At 37.6% G+C, this 17,913-nt stretch overlaps 1 protein-coding gene across 1 annotated transcript; it reads left to right on the top strand.

Annotated features, from left to right (window-relative positions):
• Positions 1-2,860: 2,860 nt before the first annotated feature.
• Positions 2,861-16,492, top strand: Wnt6 (Wnt oncogene analog 6). Its single transcript, XM_020950749.2, has 4 exons — positions 2,861-4,348; positions 13,738-13,961; positions 15,046-15,569; positions 15,710-16,492. Exons 1-4 carry the CDS (start codon positions 4,287-4,289, stop codon positions 16,169-16,171), a joined length of 1,272 nt encoding a protein of 423 aa, XP_020806408.2. The 5' UTR covers positions 2,861-4,286; the 3' UTR covers positions 16,172-16,492.
• Positions 16,493-17,913: the final 1,421 nt, after the last annotated feature.

Here is a 17,913-nt window from a genome sequence, read left to right on the forward strand (position 1 = left end):
ACTTCAGAGCAAACATTTTGACAACTTGTGAACTTTAGACTGACAACCCGCCACGGCCCCCAGTCTCCTGCACAGTGGTTATAGCGCAATTGTATCATAAACCATAAAACCACAAGATTCCAGCAGCAATTAAGTGAAGGAACAATCACAAAAAATGCTGCCGAAATCTTTGAGTTGCCCAAAAAAGAAAAATAACTTTCAGAAGTATAAACAAACAAAAAAAAGCGCCAAGCAGCCAGAAGCATCATCTTGAGGGGCATCTACACCGATTAGCCCATATTTGAGCAGAGTTGTACATCTGTCCAGACAAATCGAGACCATCGAGCTGAAAGTTGACGACTTAACTTGGGAGGGTGGATTGAAGAGTTTCAAGGGGAAATAATGAATAAGGAATAAAAATGTTTAAAATAGTCGGAGTTATAATAAATTCATAAAATAAATAGGTCAACGCATTATTGAAATAATAATATATCAAATTTTATAATATATGTCACCAAAATTATAAATTAAAATTATATGTAGGATATTTACCTTTGAGTATTATTAAGTAAGTAATTTAGTTCCCTTTACTTTTCCTTTTATACCTGCAAATTCTATTAAATTAAACCTCTTATAAATAATCTGAGATGATCATAAATTTCTCAAAAAAAAGACAACATAATTTCTTGTTTTTATAACACTTGTCAAAATAGTTAACAAGCATTTTTGTTAAATAAATAGATTAGCCGGAACAAACCCACTAACTGACTAAAATAAAAAGAGGAAGTGAAATACGTGGAAAGTTTCAAAGTAAACTTAGTGGATTTAATCGGGACAGTCTAACAAACATTTAAAAAAAATATATAAAAACCACCGAGAAGATGATTAATCTTCTAAATAAACAAGCTTAAAAATAAATTATTGCTAATGGAGCTTTAAAAAAAATAGGAAGGAAAATTCATATAAATCATACCCTGTTAGTTAATGGTAAATTATATTAATTTAGAGGGAATATATGAACTATTTTGTTGTGTGGTAATTACTTCTAAAATTAGTTTTCTATACAGTATTATTTATGGCAAACATATTACTTAGATTTATATTTTATTATTTAAGTAGAACAACTGATTAGGTTTTTAGAAACAGCAGCACGAGATTAGCACGCCATTAGCCAAGATTTGTGCTGACTCTTGACTAAGCTTTTGGTAGCTGCTCCCGTTTCGGTTTTAGCTGCTTTTTCCAGCCTCTTGGCCATCAGCTGAGATGTGGTTTTTACGGTATTTGAGAAATGATTAGCCGCCCAGATACGAAGCCAAAGCGTTATTACGTGTTTGGAGACGGAGCTGAAGCTGCAGATGATATGCAAACTCTGACGCCTGGACAGTGGAGCTGAAGAACCCGAGTTCCGTGCGAGCACAAAAGTGGCACAATTTTTAATGATCATGCGACTTGATTTCTTTCTCTTTTTTTGACCATCTTTCATATATGAAATATATATATATTTCCCATATTTGTTGTTACCTGAGCTCGTGGCCTAGCCCAACAAGGGGCCACAACATGCCAAAGACAAAGTCGCTAACCTTTTTTTTATCATCCGAGATGTACACGAAAAAAACGATGACAAGTTTGTCGCGTGTAAACAATTCGCGGCGGCCAAAAACACAGAGAGCGGGGGCAGAGGAGTGAAATTTCAGGGCGGGACTTATGGAGCAGGGGTGACCGGAGATCCAGGGGTGCGGCGGTGTTGGATAAGAGAGGAGCAATGTCACCGAAACGGAAACCCGGAGGAGTGATGTCGAGCGGAGTAGGGAACCGTAACAGAGTGATGGAGTCAACAGTGAGAGTGAAAAGTAGGTGATCATAATGTATATAATAATAATAATAGTTAAACATTTCATATAATATAAAATATTAATAGTTTCACATAACTGTAGAATTTTTAGGAACCCAAACATCTTTTTAAAAATTGATATTTCCTATTATTTATATTATATTACACTTTTAAATATTTTATTATGTAAATAAAGTAATTATTATTTGATAAGAGTGCTGTTACCTTACCTAGTGGCAATCTAATGAAATTTGTATGTCATAAGAAACCGGAAATGGCACTAAATTCAGTACCTCACAAATTTCATTGCATACTTTTCAACGCCTTTATATGGATTTTGAAGATCCTAGTCAATTTTTGCAAAGATTGTTCTAAATATTTAAGCCTTTGTTTTTTACTGATTCCTAGCTAAATTTTTTACGAATCCAAACAAAAAATTATTAATAAATATACCATAAATTTTAATAAATTAATCAATTTACAAATAGAGTCTGCGTTTTTCTTTCATTTACCTTAAAATTATCTAAAAATACTAAATATTTTTAATCGATATTTTTTAAATCACTTCTAAAATGATAAAAAGAATAAGAAAACTAAGTTGAGTGCCTTATTTCTTTAAGAAAAACCACTTTATCCCACTAATTTTTACTCAGTTCACATACAAATGGCGGTCACTATGCCATCCCATAGCCTCCTCTCCCCTCCCAGACCCCATTGAAAAGTAAGGCACAGGCACACACATCCAACACAATCTTACAGATACATTAGAAAATATCTCAAAAATCAACACAAAAACTACCAGCTGAGAAGTCAACGTCGACTGCGACTGAGACTGTGACTGCGACGGCGACGGCGACGGAGGCGTTAGAAGAAGATCAGAACCCGGCAGAGCAGGGCAGACCAGAGCAGAGCAGAACCGACCCGAACCCCACAGATATATATGTATATATCTTTCTTTTTTTTTTTTTGAGCGGTTGGAACGCGCATGAGTGAAATAAATTTTCACGCTTCCAACACGGAGAGACTTTTCGACGGCGACGTATCACAATCAGAAACGATCCGACTACCGACCGACAACCGACGTCCATTCATAGTGTGTGTTTTGTTTTTATATATATACATTTCGTTGGGATCGGCGGAGAGATCTCTCCCCGATCCGATCCGATCCGTTCCGTTCCCGTTCGCGATTTCGATCCCAAAAAGAAAAAAATCAGTCAAGAGCCAGAGTCCGCCCGATCGCCCGTTCGCAATACATTTTTCGCGAGTGAGTTTTTCGCGAGTGAGCCAGTGTGCTGGGGGAGGTGGAAAATCCCACGGTTTTGTTATAGCCAACGCTTTATATATTAGTGCTCACCGAGTTTACGTTCTCGTGGCGATCAGTTGGCGATCCCTCAGATCCATACGAACGGTCAGTCAGAGCGCGAGTGTGTGTTTCGAACGCGAGAAGAATTCTTTTGGATAATGTTGGGAACATGGGAAAAACGGGCGCAAAGGATGCGCCACAGCCACAGCCACAGCCTCAAGAAAGAACAAAATTAACAAACATATAAAAACAGAGCAAAAGGAGTAAAATAAAACTCGAAACAAAAAATACAAAAGAAACCTAAATAAAAAGTGCGGACAAAAAGCAGAGTCGCGCGCTTCTTCGGGTCTTTCGGTCCTGGGATTCTGATTAAAGCGCGCGTTTAATTTCATTTTTTACGCTACTCCCTGGATATCCTCCAACACATATATATATACATATATATTTATAAATATATATCCTCCCCTCTACGCAAGGAAAAAAAAAGCAGACAAAAACAATTCCCAAGTTGGACTCCACCCTTGGCCAGGCTTTTGATTCGCTGTTCAACTTTTTGGCCTGGAACTCTTTTCTTTTTTTTGTTTGCTTCGCTCGATACCTGGCCGAGACAACAACGGCGGCAACTCCTGGGCCACATTCCCTTTAAGCCCGGCTCAGTACGCCGGCAGCTTTCTCCGCGTGCGTACGAACACCACGCAGCATCCTACTACTCTGTGCAAAAAAAAAAATAATAATAACAAAAAGGTGCAAGAAAAAAGGGCATAACCATCACGAGAGATCTGGAAGATCACCTCAGAGATCGGCTTGGTGACCATGTCGCCGGGGATTCTGCCAACTTCCCCGCTGACGAAATATATATCACATATATCACAACAAAAAATCCACTCAACTCGAGCCGCTTGATTAATTCGCACACACGTCAACGATATTCAAATAAGCATCTCGTGTACTCATCGTGGCCGCAATAAAAAAGGCTTTAACTTTAACTACCTGCCAAAAAAAGAACAAGCAAAACAAAACAAAAAACCATCTACAAAAATAATATATTTATATATATATATACAACACTCACTCTCCGGAAAATATATAAAACAACCACGCACAACCACATTCGAGCAGCTCAACGGGCCAAAATTTGGTTTGTTGCCGCTGCATTTGGCGGCTTCAATCGATATGCGTTTGTTTATGGTAATTGCAATTTTAATATTCGCAATGCCAATGACTGGATTCGGCTGGTAAGTAATGATGAGATAATTATAATATAATATTAATTAGTTAGAGATTAAGGAAAGACGAAAGTAGGGCAGTATTGGGGTAATTCAGCAATTGTGCTATCTTATTAAGATAATCAAAACAATAATACATATTAATCAGATGATATTTTTATTAAGTGTTTAAATGATTTGATACCAATATTTTCAAACAATTTATTTATGTTTCTATCTATGTAGATAGAAATCTATCAATTGAATTAATTCTAATGTTTATTCTAAATTTTATGTGTTGCTTATTTATGTGCTGTTATACTGCTTGAATTTATTTTAGGATATACTTTATGATTTTTAAAAGTAATTTTTCTATTTTTACACATATTTTAAATACTTATTTTGTGTTTATAATTTTTGAATTAGCTACATACAGACTAGTATTTGTTTATACCTTAAAAGAATCATTGAAAATAGTATTTCAGTTCTGTTTTTGGAACTCCTGGAATTCCTATTCAGACTTCGTAGTCACAATCTATAATGAAAAATATGTAATTATTTAATTGATTCCATTAAGTTCATATTTAAACTACTATTTACTATTTAATATATAAAATTTGAATTTGAATTTTCGAGATATATTTATATTTCAATGAGGTTTCTTTAAAGATAATCGGATGATCTCTTAGACTAAAAATTGAGATGCTATTTAATTAATTGATTCCTTTTATTTTATATTCATTGTATTAATCTTTAAAGAGCAATTTTATTAATTTCACAATGCTTTCTGCAAAGATAATCACATGATCTTTAAACCTTTTAATGTTGTAGTGCTACTTAACATAAGCAAATAAATAAGATACCTTATTTTAAATACTCTAGTTTGTTCTAGTAGCAATCTTGGCCAACAAAGTTGCTTCGATTTGGCCCCCTTAACATGCAATTTATGTTCTATTTCAATGCCAAAAAACCCATTACCACCCGCCTTTGAGGTCTTTGTCAGTTTTGGTTTAGACCAGACTAGACCCAACTAGACCATCTGTGCCCATGTCAAATCGCATCAATTTACGAGAGATTGGCGTAACAGCTTCCGGTAGAGGCGGGCAGGCTGACAGAAAATAAAAAAGTGCATGCCCCAAAATAAATTACAAAAAATATATATATAACTATAGACTGCTGACGCTGCTGAGTGATCTAAATGGTAAAAATGCAAATGCAAAACCAAATCAGAGCCAATCGAGCGTGGCGACCGAATCGGCGGATGGACCTTCAAAATGTGACGTTTGGCTTAGATTTAATTACATGGCAATTTTGCCATCTCTCCCCCGGGCCTTTCTTTCTTTTTTTTGTGGCCAAAATAAATAACGTGGCCAAAAAAATGCCCAAATGACACTTGGAGCAATTTATGCGCGAAATTACAGGCGAAAAGGCGTCCAACGAGATGAATAAATAAATAAACAAACCGAGGAGGACAAACATCAAATAGAAAGAAAAATCGTGCTCCCTCTATCTCACTATGCACTTTGCCAAAATTATTTGCCAGCAAAGTGGCATCAATGAATATTCTCTGCTTTGGCATTTTATTTTTATTATTTCTATTTTATACGATTTGCCAAAAGGTAGAAATATTGTGGCTGTCAACGGCAGCGAAAGGTGAAATTTTGCAGGGCGGCCGAGGAGGCGTGGGCGTCGCGTGGCGTAGACTGCATGACGATGTCTTGGCTAACATTTTCCATATCATATATATTTTATTTTCTGCCCCTACATTAATTTAATCTGAGCTGTGTGCAACTGGGCGCATCAGCAAATGAAGGTTGACACCTGCACAGAAAACAAAAAATAATCGTATAAAAAGGGGCAGAGTGGCTGGGTGTTTCCATGCTGCATCGAATTCAATTGCCACTTTTCTTTTTTTTTGCACAATAAATTAATTAAATAATTAAAACTCAAGTTCAGAGCTGTCAGTTCTTTTTTCCGCCGCCTTTTGATGTCGAACGCTGCAACGGACGACGATGTCGCCACCACCCAAAAAGATGCACAGGGAGAAAAAGAAAATAAAATGAAAATACTGCCTTTGGCTGTGCCACTTTCTGCGCTTCATCTGTGCCGACCAAGGGCGATGGGATTTGCCAGAGAGATGTAACCAAGAAAAATTATGAAACAAAATAAAAGAAATGAAAACCAAACTGATGACAACCAGCAGGCCATGAAGAGTGACACACCGACTGACTGACGAACAAGGTGTATATGGAAAAGGTGTTAAGATACTGAGGATAACTTAAGATCTATGAAAGATATGGGAAGAAAGTGGGTTAAGGATTCTCTAATCTTGTATGAGAAGTCTTTGTGGTCTTTTTTAATATCACGATTTAATGAATTCTAAATTCAAATCGATCTAAATATATTTTTTAAAGACTTATATTCGCTTGAAGATAAACATGATTGAGGTGTTGATATTATAATATACTTTTGAAAGACTTTGTATTATTTATTTCACAATTTAATGAAACCTAACTTCGAATTCTTTAAAGTAATAATTTGTACAGTCTTATATTTAATGGAAGAAAATCAATCCAATAGCTTTTAAATTAAGCATATATTAAATAGGAACCTCATTGAACCCATTTATTTCAGTGATTCCACTCACCCTTGGTTCGGCAAATAAGAATTTTCTGTTTAGGTGTAGAAATATTTAGACTAAAATATTTATGTTTTTAGTTAGAGAATTTTTTTTTGGCATTTTATACCATTTCCTACGCTTACAAATTATATTTTCTCAAATATGTCACAGTATTCCCTGTATTAAATTAAAGTTTAGTTTAAACATAAATCGAAAAAATGAAAAAAATATGCTTAACAATCCCATACTCCAATCTTATACCAAAACAAAATTTAAACAATATTTCGCCAACTAAATATTAACATAATTAAAACCCCATAAATCTCTCAGTTGCCAAAAAGCACAAAATCCATCGGATGGGCCAACTATTAGCACTCAAATGCGGATCTGCGCAATTTGCATTTTACAATGATTCCGGAATTAGATAGATTTGTGGGGATTTTTGGGGGGTTCACAGCCTCCCCTCATTTTGTTTGTGTGTATTTTTGTGTGCATTTTGCAGGCGAATTGCACTAAATCAAATGCTCATTGTGTGAGCGATTGAGATCATAATCGATGGGGGCCAGAGGATGGAGATGGATGAAGAGTACCCACACTTGTGGGAAGATGTTCCGTTAAATGAATGGAAATTCCAGAAGATCGAGCAGGGCGGGGGGGGAGGGAGGCGCAACCAATTACAGAGAAACTTACAACAAATTGCCGATGCGTTGATCGAGGCAAAAATTTAGTGCTGATGTGTCTGGAATTTAATTAAAACCAGCGAGTGATGATGAAGATCTCTCTTTCGTATTGCAATTAATGCAATCAGCTGCAGATATATGTATTTTCCGTCTGAAAGCCCTAAATGAGCTCATTTCCGTTGGAAAAATCATTTGACATTTGCTGGCGACTTCCTGCTTTTTACACAATTTCATTCATTGAAAATCGTTTTCATTCAGTGGCCCACAGATCTCCTGATCTTTTCCCATTTTCTTTCGATCTCTCTTCTTTTTTTTTGGCACTCACAGCATGTGAAATGGTAATTAATGCCATGCGGGGCATTAATGGGTTAAGGCGAATAGGGGTTGTGGGGCGAGGGAGGGACGATGTGTGCCTGGGCTGGGCCACTTAGTCTCAAGCTGTGCTGGCTCCACAGTCGGTGGTTGCATCAACAAGCATTGCTCATACGCCCCGTGCAACCACCACGATGATCATCATCGTCTCATACGAAATTGGCACACTTTATGAGCCAGCAGCAACAAACACACCCCCAACAAATGGCTAGAAAACAACCCAATAATTATGTTCAACTAACGAGCAGACAAAACTCGGCCAATTGCCAAAAAGCCAATGCAGATGAGTTGATTATGAGCAGCGCCAAATGAGCAACACAAAATAAATAAAATAACAGTCTCTGACACAATTCGCTCGACATCAACGAGAGTCTCATCTCGATGTCTGGTCTCTAGAGAAAGTTTCACGTTCAAGTTTCTTTCCGCAACCTCAACCCCGAAAAGTAGCTAGTTACCAAATCCAACACTACACTACATTGGATGCTGCAAATCTTTTAATTAAATGCCATGCCATTTGTTTATTCTGTTAATTTGTCGCTTTCCCCTCTCACTTCACTTGACACATTGACGAATGTGTCTGTCTTCGCTCTGTCTGTCGACTGCATCATAATTAAATTGGATGACGAAACAAAAGAACCAGACCAGACATGGGTCAAGTTGGAGGACAGTGAACAGGTAGATGACGAGGATGAGGAGGAGGACGAGGAGCAGGGCCAGGGACAGAGCCAGGCCATGATGTCTGTCAAACAAATTCTGACGAGAGTGCCACCAGAATATGTTCTTGTCATCATCAATTTAGAAGAAACAAGAGAATGGGTGTACTAGATTAATTTTTGGGAAAGTACGGAAGCTGATTAATAAGAGCTGGGGATTTTTTATAACTTCCATAAAGTTCAAGTGAAGTTTTTAACAAGATCCTATTACCTCACATCAAACTATTTACCCCTAACTTCAAACTAAGCTAAGATCCCTAACCAATTCCCTTTTCTCACAAGCTCAATCACTGTGATTAAGTACAGTTTAGGCATCCTTGACATGAACATGACCATGTCCATGTGCGCCAAACAACGATCATTCCCTTTAAGCCCAGCTACGCCTATTTGAGCCATAATTAAGTTAAACGTTGTCGCAATTTGCGCACCTCAAAGTCACCAAGGCCCCGAGATTGATGTCGCCTTTGTTGGCCAAGAGCTAAGAGTTAAGCCAAGTTAAAGGCACTTAAGGCTAAAGTTGAAGTCGTGCCCTGCCCACTGGCACTGGCAAAATGGAAGAAAGGACGGAGGCTTGTTAAAGGAATGACAAAGCCGGAGCTCAGAAAATACTTATAGTAAATATGCCTGAATTATTAGCCAGCGTTTTTGTTGCGCCAATTGGACATGGACATGCCTGGGAAACAGCGGGCAGGGAAACTAATGTTTTAAATTCCAGCACTAAGGAGGGGAAATGGTTTTCTAAAAAATAAATATTTATAAAGGAATTTTATTCAATTAGGAGCAGGAAGGGTTTATGGAAAAGCAAGACTTTGGACCACTATGATATCAAGGGAGGAACTTTGTCTAAAGCTTATGGTGTCAAAGAGAAGACTTTCAGTGCTTTGAATTGTAGGATATATATACTCGATTCCCCAGTGACGGCGCCTAATATGCTAATTGGCTAAATCACAAACATTTCAGTAACAAAAAAAGGTGCCAAAAAACAGCATGCGACGCCCACACACGAAGCCACACCTAAAAGATCTCACTGAGATTGGTTCCCAACTCCCCGTCATGTCAACACCTTTTCGGTGTTTATTATTTATTTATTTTTGTTTTTCTTAAGTTTATTTTTTTGTGTTTTTTTTTGCCAGTAGCTATGGTAATCGATTGTCAATGCTGCCGCCCACATCAAACGCTTCTCTTTCCCCATGAAACTCTCGTATGCACAAGAGATCAGCACTTGCGCCGAGGCATTCCGTAGACAAATATTTGAGCGCGTAAATGAAACTGACCAGCCGCAACAGCACTCGACTTGACTCTGGCTCAAAAAACCAGGCAGTCCAGAGGAGTCCGTCGTATATAAAAAATAAATAAAAATAAAAGCAAGCAGAAAAGGCAGCAGCCGGTCGACCAATCCAATGGCCATTCATTCACTTGTCAACGCTTTGTTTAAATACTTTGCCACTCGCATGTTGACAAGTGGTTTAAGTCGTTGATTTGTTTACACCGACCATCACGGGGGTATCCGAGAGGAGATTGTTGCAACGTGGACAAGGAACTCACCAAAATGAGTCAATCAAACGATTCTACATATTTACTTTTAGAGATATCGCGGAAAAGGACTGACGGCAACGAAGAGGAAATGCTCTGGGTGGAGGCTATAAAAAGAGGAGAATTCGAGGTCGTTAAAAATAATATTTTAAAAGAGTATATATCTTCAAATCCCCTATATACATATTTACTTAAATTTAGTTGCCAAAGACCACATCTTGAATTAATCTTATATGTTTTCCTGCATCGCTTAATCGTTCTCCAAAATTGTTCGCCCAATTTTCCATATTTACCAGCTATTAAGCGGGGCATAGTATTGGAATTTTTAACCACTTGTCCGTTTAGGAGCTACCAAAAACCCAAAAAACCAGGCACTTTGATCAATGTCAAAGAGTCTGGGAAAAAGGCAAAGAGAGAGGAAAAGGAGTCACTGAAAGTCCATTGAGGCCTATAACGACACCCATACCAGGGCAAGGCAGGCGCACACAGATACTGAAAAGCAAAATAAAGATACGTTGCCAAGTGTTGTTTTAGACTGGTCGGTATATGCTACACAGAAAGAAAATTATAAAGAATATATAAAGATGAAAAAAGGGGAACAATTTCATCATAATAAGGATTGATTTTAAGGATCGATCTTACCTATTTTATATGACAATTAACTTAAATCAGTGAGGTTTCTGAAAATGCATTTACATTTGTTTTGTTTTTTAAGATATTGACTTGAAATATAAATAAGGAATAATAGAATAATATTATATAGATAAATATTATTATTTGATATAATATTTATTATTATTATTCTTACCTTTATTTGCTATTTAATTAAGTAGATAACTTACATATAATGCTATACAAATTTAAGTATCTCTCACGCTCTGAAAATGTTCGGTTCATAACCCTTACTCATTTAGTTGTAAAAGATCTTTCTTTACTTTTTTCCAGTTTTATATATTACCCATAAATTTTCTCTCAGTGCTTGCCATGGGATGCGAAAGACTTGGGAATGGGGAATGGAGATGGGGGATGGGTAGTGGGACCTGAGAGACCTGAAGTTGTGCCTGGCTCCTTTTCATGTTTGCCGACAACTTCGCTGCTGCCGAGTTCGCTGCCAAGTAAACTTCAGTTCAACTTCAAAAACCAAAAAGTGTCGAACGATCGGTTGCTCCACTCTCTGTGCGTCTATTTTCCGCTTAACAAAAATCTTCTCAATGTGTTTTTTTTTCTCCTTTTTCGTGGTGTGTGTGTGTGTTTTGGTGGTGGTGGCGACTTGTGCGGTTGAAAGGTGTTTGAGTTCTTTAGATCTCTCCAGTCATCAACGCAACGCAACCGAGACGTCATCATCATCAAAGCAGCAGCAGCATCCAACAACAACATCCAGGAGTAGCAGCATCCAGATGAAGATCGCCCGATCGATGAAGATGATCATTGTGATTTGAACTTCAATTGTTTCACTTTGTTTACCAGCGACGTCTATCATTTGAAGTTTGTAGTTTTTAGTTTGTGTTTGGCGGTCGAGAGGCGAGAGATGCCTTTGTTGCCTTTGGAGTTAATATTTTCGTTAAGTACTTGTGCGTGTGTTTGCTCTATTTGTTATTTCGATTTTTTTTTTCATTTTGCGGCTATTAAGTTGTCATAATCTCCACGAGTGTAAGTGTGTGTCTATATTTTCTGTGCTATTGCCACAGGCTGGGAGGGAAGTGAGTGCAACAGGCCAGGTGGCAAGTGGAGCAACCCAGGTGGGCATCGATAATGGGATTCTGAAGCGGTTCAAGTGGTTTATCTACTTGCAACTGGGTGCCAGTGTGTTGTTCTCTGGGAAAACAAATTGGGAGCACCACAATTGGGTTATCAGATGGATACTTATATATACTTATGGGGGAGAATGCTGGGAAGATACTATATCAAAAATATAGTTGCAAGTTTTTGGTTAAACTAAAAATTGATTAAATAAATCAAAAAACCTCATTAAAAATATGTTATTAATATTTTTCCCAAATAAACATTCTTAAATAATTAGAAAACTAGCTATAATAAATATGTCGTCTTGCTTACTTTCATATAAACAAATGTTAAATGGTGTAAAAAACCCTTAAAAAATCATTTCCACATCCCCAAAAAAATTTCTTTCATCTTCTATTTCAATTTTTGAAAATCTAATAAATTTCCAAATATATTTCTGAGACAACAAAACCAAGACACATATCATCCTGTAATTAGCATATTTGTTGACTTGGCTTGCACTTAATTATTAATGTGGCGCCAACCATGGCGTTCATTAAATATAGATTTATGTATTTATTTATGCTACTTAGCTGAAATTTGTGTTGCTTTTTTTAACGCCACACAAAATTTCCAAAAGATGAACTCAATTTTCTGGTTCGCTGTCATCCGCGGCGTATACGTAATATCGACTTTCGAAGAGGTCCTCTTAAGCCAGTTTGTTTATTATTATAAAAAATCGAAGCGTTGGCAAAATTCGATCAATAAAGTACCATCCATAATACCCGCACCCAGTTTTCAATGTTTTTCCTTTTTGCAATTTTCCCAATCAATGCAATTTTCTATTTCATTTTGAATGCCATTTGCCGGCTGCTGGCAGCGGCGTTAAAATTTAATTTAGGTGGAAAATTAATAATTACCCAACAATGTGGGTGCAGTTGAGCATATATACGAGTGTGTGTATATATAGTAAGGAACATAAATATATATATATTCCTACTATATGGAGATTGACTTCTCTTCTTGGGGTATGTGTCAGCCACTGGAAAAACTGTTTCTGCTCGCTCACTGGCAGCCTTTGCCGCTGATTTATGTTTTTCCATTTCAGATTTATGACTTTTTAATAGCTCAATCGCTCGGCTTTTCGCTTTTTTTCACATTGCACATTCGCGTGAAATTTACTTTGACTGTGTGTATATTCATGAACTTTGCTCCATTTGGCAGTTGTGCGGAAAGTGTGAGGTGTTTCTGCCTGGCTGAAGATGCCAGGTAAATAAAGCATTTAATAGGAGGGCCTGCTGTTGCTTTTACCCTCCAGCACTGATTGATCGATTTGTCCATCATTGCGAATTCCAATTGATACTTGGCACACGGAGCCATAAAAGTGAGGGGGCTCACCACAACTGAGTCAGTCTAAAAATATAAGAAATCCAATGGCCAAGTTTCGGCAAACTTCAAAATGTGAGAAATACTCGATGAATAATCCATCGATGACAAAGTGTTTGGTTTTGATGTTTGGTATTTTTGGGCCAGAAACAAACCCTTCAGGGAAACTAATAATAAGTCATCGATATAGTTGAAATCGTGATTGCTTATCGGGTTATAATGACGTGCTTTTGGTGACTTTTGTTTAGGTTAAGGTGTGTCTTAGGTGGAAATGATTGCCAATGCACTTGGGAAGGGAATTAGTCAGAGTAGTAAACTTCTAGTGAGTTTTTATGGGTTTAAATGTATAGCTTTTATATTATTTTAATAGAACTCTTAATCCATTCTTTCCAGGGCTGAGGGCACCAACATCCTTCTCGATCCCAATCTAATGTGCAAAAAGACACGTCGCCTTCGTGGCAAGTTGGCCGAAATCTGCCGTCACGATTCGGCCCTGCTCAAAGAGATCATCATCAATGGCATCAACCTGGGCTTCCGCGAATGCGAGTTCCAATTCCGTAATCGCCGCTGGAATTGCACAGTTCTACGCAAAAGCATGAGGAAAATCTTAATGCGCGGTAAGTAAGTTTTCCCTGAAGGACAAACTAGACTTAAGACTTGGAGGGAGGAAATCACTTTATTATGCAGCCTGTCAACACTCTCGGTGAGTGAGTCACCTCTGGTTTGAAGATACTATCTCGAGGCTAAGCCGCCTAATTACAACTCATCGTTGCACGCCCCGTTTACTTTTATTTTATTTTGTATTTTACTTTACATTTCGGGTTGTCATGGACATGGGGGCCTTGCAGACCAGAGACCGCAGGCATCATCCATCAAGTTGCATAATAAAAATGCAGCGAAACGCTCTGATGAATAGCGCCTGAAATGAGCCTACAAAGCTGTCAATTTTAATAAATTATTGCACAGGAAAAGTGGCAGGCAGGAGAAGGAGATATGATCCTCAATCTTTGCACTTTAATGACAACAATGCGCAAACAAAACACATACCAAACGGTGGTGTTGTGTGTGAAATAAATTCCACCAAAAAATCCCCCCCTCTTACTCGGATTAAAGCCTCGCCCTGTCAACCTGTCAGCGAAAATATATATATGTACATATAATTTTAAGCAAGTCCCTCATGTAACACTCCATTTGTGGATGGTCGAAGATGTATCACCTGTCTTGCTGGTAAAAGAACCTCCACTTCACCTTCCAGAGTGCATTACAAGCTTGTATGCAAATTAAAACTCCAATTCAGATTTCGCTTTCATTAAACGTGACACTGTCACCACACAGGTCCGTGAGTCCCTGTGCGATTTGTGATTTGCATAGAGCAGCGTTCGCTGACTCGATTGTTGATCGGTGATCGGTGATTGGTGATCGCTAATCGAACAAGCAATAAATCATTTTGTCGCCCTGGCCTGACAAATTAAAATCCATCAGGCGACACGTGCTGACAACACTAATGATTGAGGATTGATTGAACGTGTGGCAAATTTATGGAATGTGATGAACAGAGTTATGCTTTTAGGCAGGGTAAATATGGAAGAAACATTTAAAGAGGAGTACAGGCGATTAAGTTTAAAGTAAATTTTATTAGAATTAAGTCGAGGGAAATATTGTTATATGACATATTTATTTTATTTAAATTTCTTTTTTTAGATTCCCGTGAAACGGGTTTCGTGAACGCCATCACAGCTGCCGGTGTGACTTATGCTGTGACCAAGGCCTGTACCATGGGTCAGCTGGTGGAGTGTTCCTGTGACAAGGCGCACATGCGCCGTAATGGTGGTCAACCGGTGATGGTCACCGCTGCCACAGCCGAGGCCACCTTGGAGCGGCAACAGCAGGCGGCAATGCTCCGGCAACATTTACCCCTCCAGGATCAGCCACATCTTAACCAGCAGCAGCATCAGCGATTGAATCGCAATAACAACCTGACGGATATATCTCTACTAGAGCATCGAAATGGAAGGAATCGGAAGCCTGGTGGAGGTCGGCGGGGGCGTCGCAAGTTCTGGGATAATATCAAATTTCCCGACGGTCAGTGGGAGTGGGGTGGTTGCAGTGACAATGTGAACTTTGGCCTGCGCCACTCGAGGGTTTTCCTAGATGCAAAGCAAAGGCAGAGGCGGAGTGATCTGGGGACTCTGGTCAAGTTGCATAACAATAATGCAGGAAGATTGGTGAGTTTAATATCTATTTTATATTGGAAATGACTAAAATGTTAATACCCTTGCAAGGGTATATATACACCTCCCTTGATATGCATTTAACCCTATTAAAGATTGCCCCATCATTTCGACTTCCCTAATCTTATTTTCAGGCTATTCGTGATGCCATGCGGCTGGAGTGCAAATGCCATGGCCTCTCCGGCTCCTGCACCGTGAAAACCTGCTGGTTGAAGATGCCTCCCTTCCGGGAGGTGGCTGGGCGCCTGCGCGATCGCTATGACAGTGCTCGGAAGGTGGCGCTGCGCAACGATGGCAACAGTTTTATGCCGGAAAATCCAAGGGCAAGACCGGCTAATAAGTACCAACTTGTATTTGCGGATGAATCGCCCGATTTCTGTGCGGCAAATCCGAAAACGGGAGCCCTGGGCACCCAGGGCAGGGAGTGCAATGTGACCAGTCCGGGATCCGATCGATGCGATCGATTGTGCTGCAATCGAGGACACACCCGGAGGATCGTCGAGGAGCAGACCAACTGCAAGTGCGTCTTCAAATGGTGCTGCGAGGTGACCTGCGAAAAGTGCCTGGAGCATCGAGCGGTCAATACATGCCTTTGATTGATCAAATCATTCATTATTATTTGTATTATTTTCTTCGGTTTAGTCAGGAATATAGAATTTTGAAAGCTTTCCATTTCGCGTGATAGAAAAACACAAACAAACACATACACACTTACAGAAAAAACGTTCTAAGTATTAACTAACAAGTAAACACGAGTATCTCTAATCTTTTAGCTAGTTGTAAATACAAATTAAAAAGAAAAATCACACCACAAACACATAAAACATGCCTACGTTATATCATATATTCATATGCAATTCATGTAAGCTTTGTAAATAGTTGTAATAAAAACAAATAGAAAAAAACCAAAAAAAAAAGATTCTTTAAACTATTCTTTATATTAAAAAGAAATTTAAAGAGTAAATTTTTCTTAGGAATTTCTCAACAAATCTGGCAAGGAACATTTACAAAATCAAGAAGTTTAATGCATGATTTTGTACTGGAAACTGGTATATGTATATATATTTTTATATACAATGTGTTTCAACAACTTTTCCCTGCGTCCTTATTCTTCGAAAATATTTTATATTATTTTTAATTCTTAGTTATAAATACTACTTATTCATGGACTTTCTTTCAAAAAATATTTTCAAGTTCAATAATTAATTTTCGACCTTCTTTAGTTACAACAAAACTGCCCCTTGTCATCCAATTAATTGCAAACAAATTGAATTTCAAATAACCAGATTGTGTCTACAACAAAATTATATGCTAAACGGAAATGTATTTCAAATCGATTCGCCCATTGATTGAAATCTGCATAAATGATTAAACGTAAATTAATGAAGACAAAACACAACGATTGAACAGACTGCAGAAAGAAACAAGTTCCCAGTTTCATTCAAGTGTATCTATATCTATCTCTGAGCATAGTCATTCCGTTGACTTTCCCATAAATAAACACAATTTTATTGTTGTCGACACGAGATAAAAATCTATAGAAATTTGCCTAAACAGCAAACAAAAGTTCAACAACGACAACAATAGACAAAAAAATAACAAAAAACAAATGCAAAACGTATTTTGAACAGAATGAAAATTGATTTGCCCATTGTGCATAAATTACGATTCACAGACAGACAGATCGATCGATCGAGCGCCATCGATCTTTGGTTGCATAAATTAAGAAATCAAATCGATGTCGCTAAATGCATGTAATTAAATGAATATCATATATTTGTGAAGTGATTTCGTGAGCAACAGAAGCAGAAGCCTTATAAAGGTTGCTTATCACAAGAATTTTTAATTTTTGAGCGGGCTTAAATGCAGCAAAAGGTGGCCTAAAGCTGGTGATGAATGGTTTAAAAGGTTTTGTGTGTTTTTTTATTTATTTGGGAAGAGTGGGTGGGACTTAAGAGAAATTTTCAATAGAGAATAGGGGTTAAATCTTTTAAAAATAAAATATGAATACATTTTAAAAGCCACTATAAAGGTATTTGAAACTAGGTCTTGCTTTCTATTAAATATATATAATTTTGTCAGATAATATGCATCAGTATTTAAAATTTAAAAAGTTTATTGATAACTTTTTTTATAGTATATAAAATGAATATAATCTTCAATATATCTAAATAAAGCTCTGGGAAAATATAAATGTACTAAAATCAGGTTTCGCTTGTGTTGAATATTCGTATTTTTGAGATTAGTTTTAAATGGTATTAGTTTGCTGAGAATTTGAATAATAATTTATCAGCAAGTAATAAATTATCTAAAAGATAGCATCTATAGCCTAAATATA

The sequence above is a fragment of the Drosophila serrata genome, unplaced genomic scaffold (assembly GCF_035046125.1).
Source record: "Drosophila serrata isolate PLE 108 unplaced genomic scaffold, ASM3504612v1 contig_302, whole genome shotgun sequence".
In the NCBI taxonomy this organism is placed as follows: Eukaryota; Metazoa; Arthropoda; class Insecta; order Diptera; family Drosophilidae; genus Drosophila; species Drosophila serrata.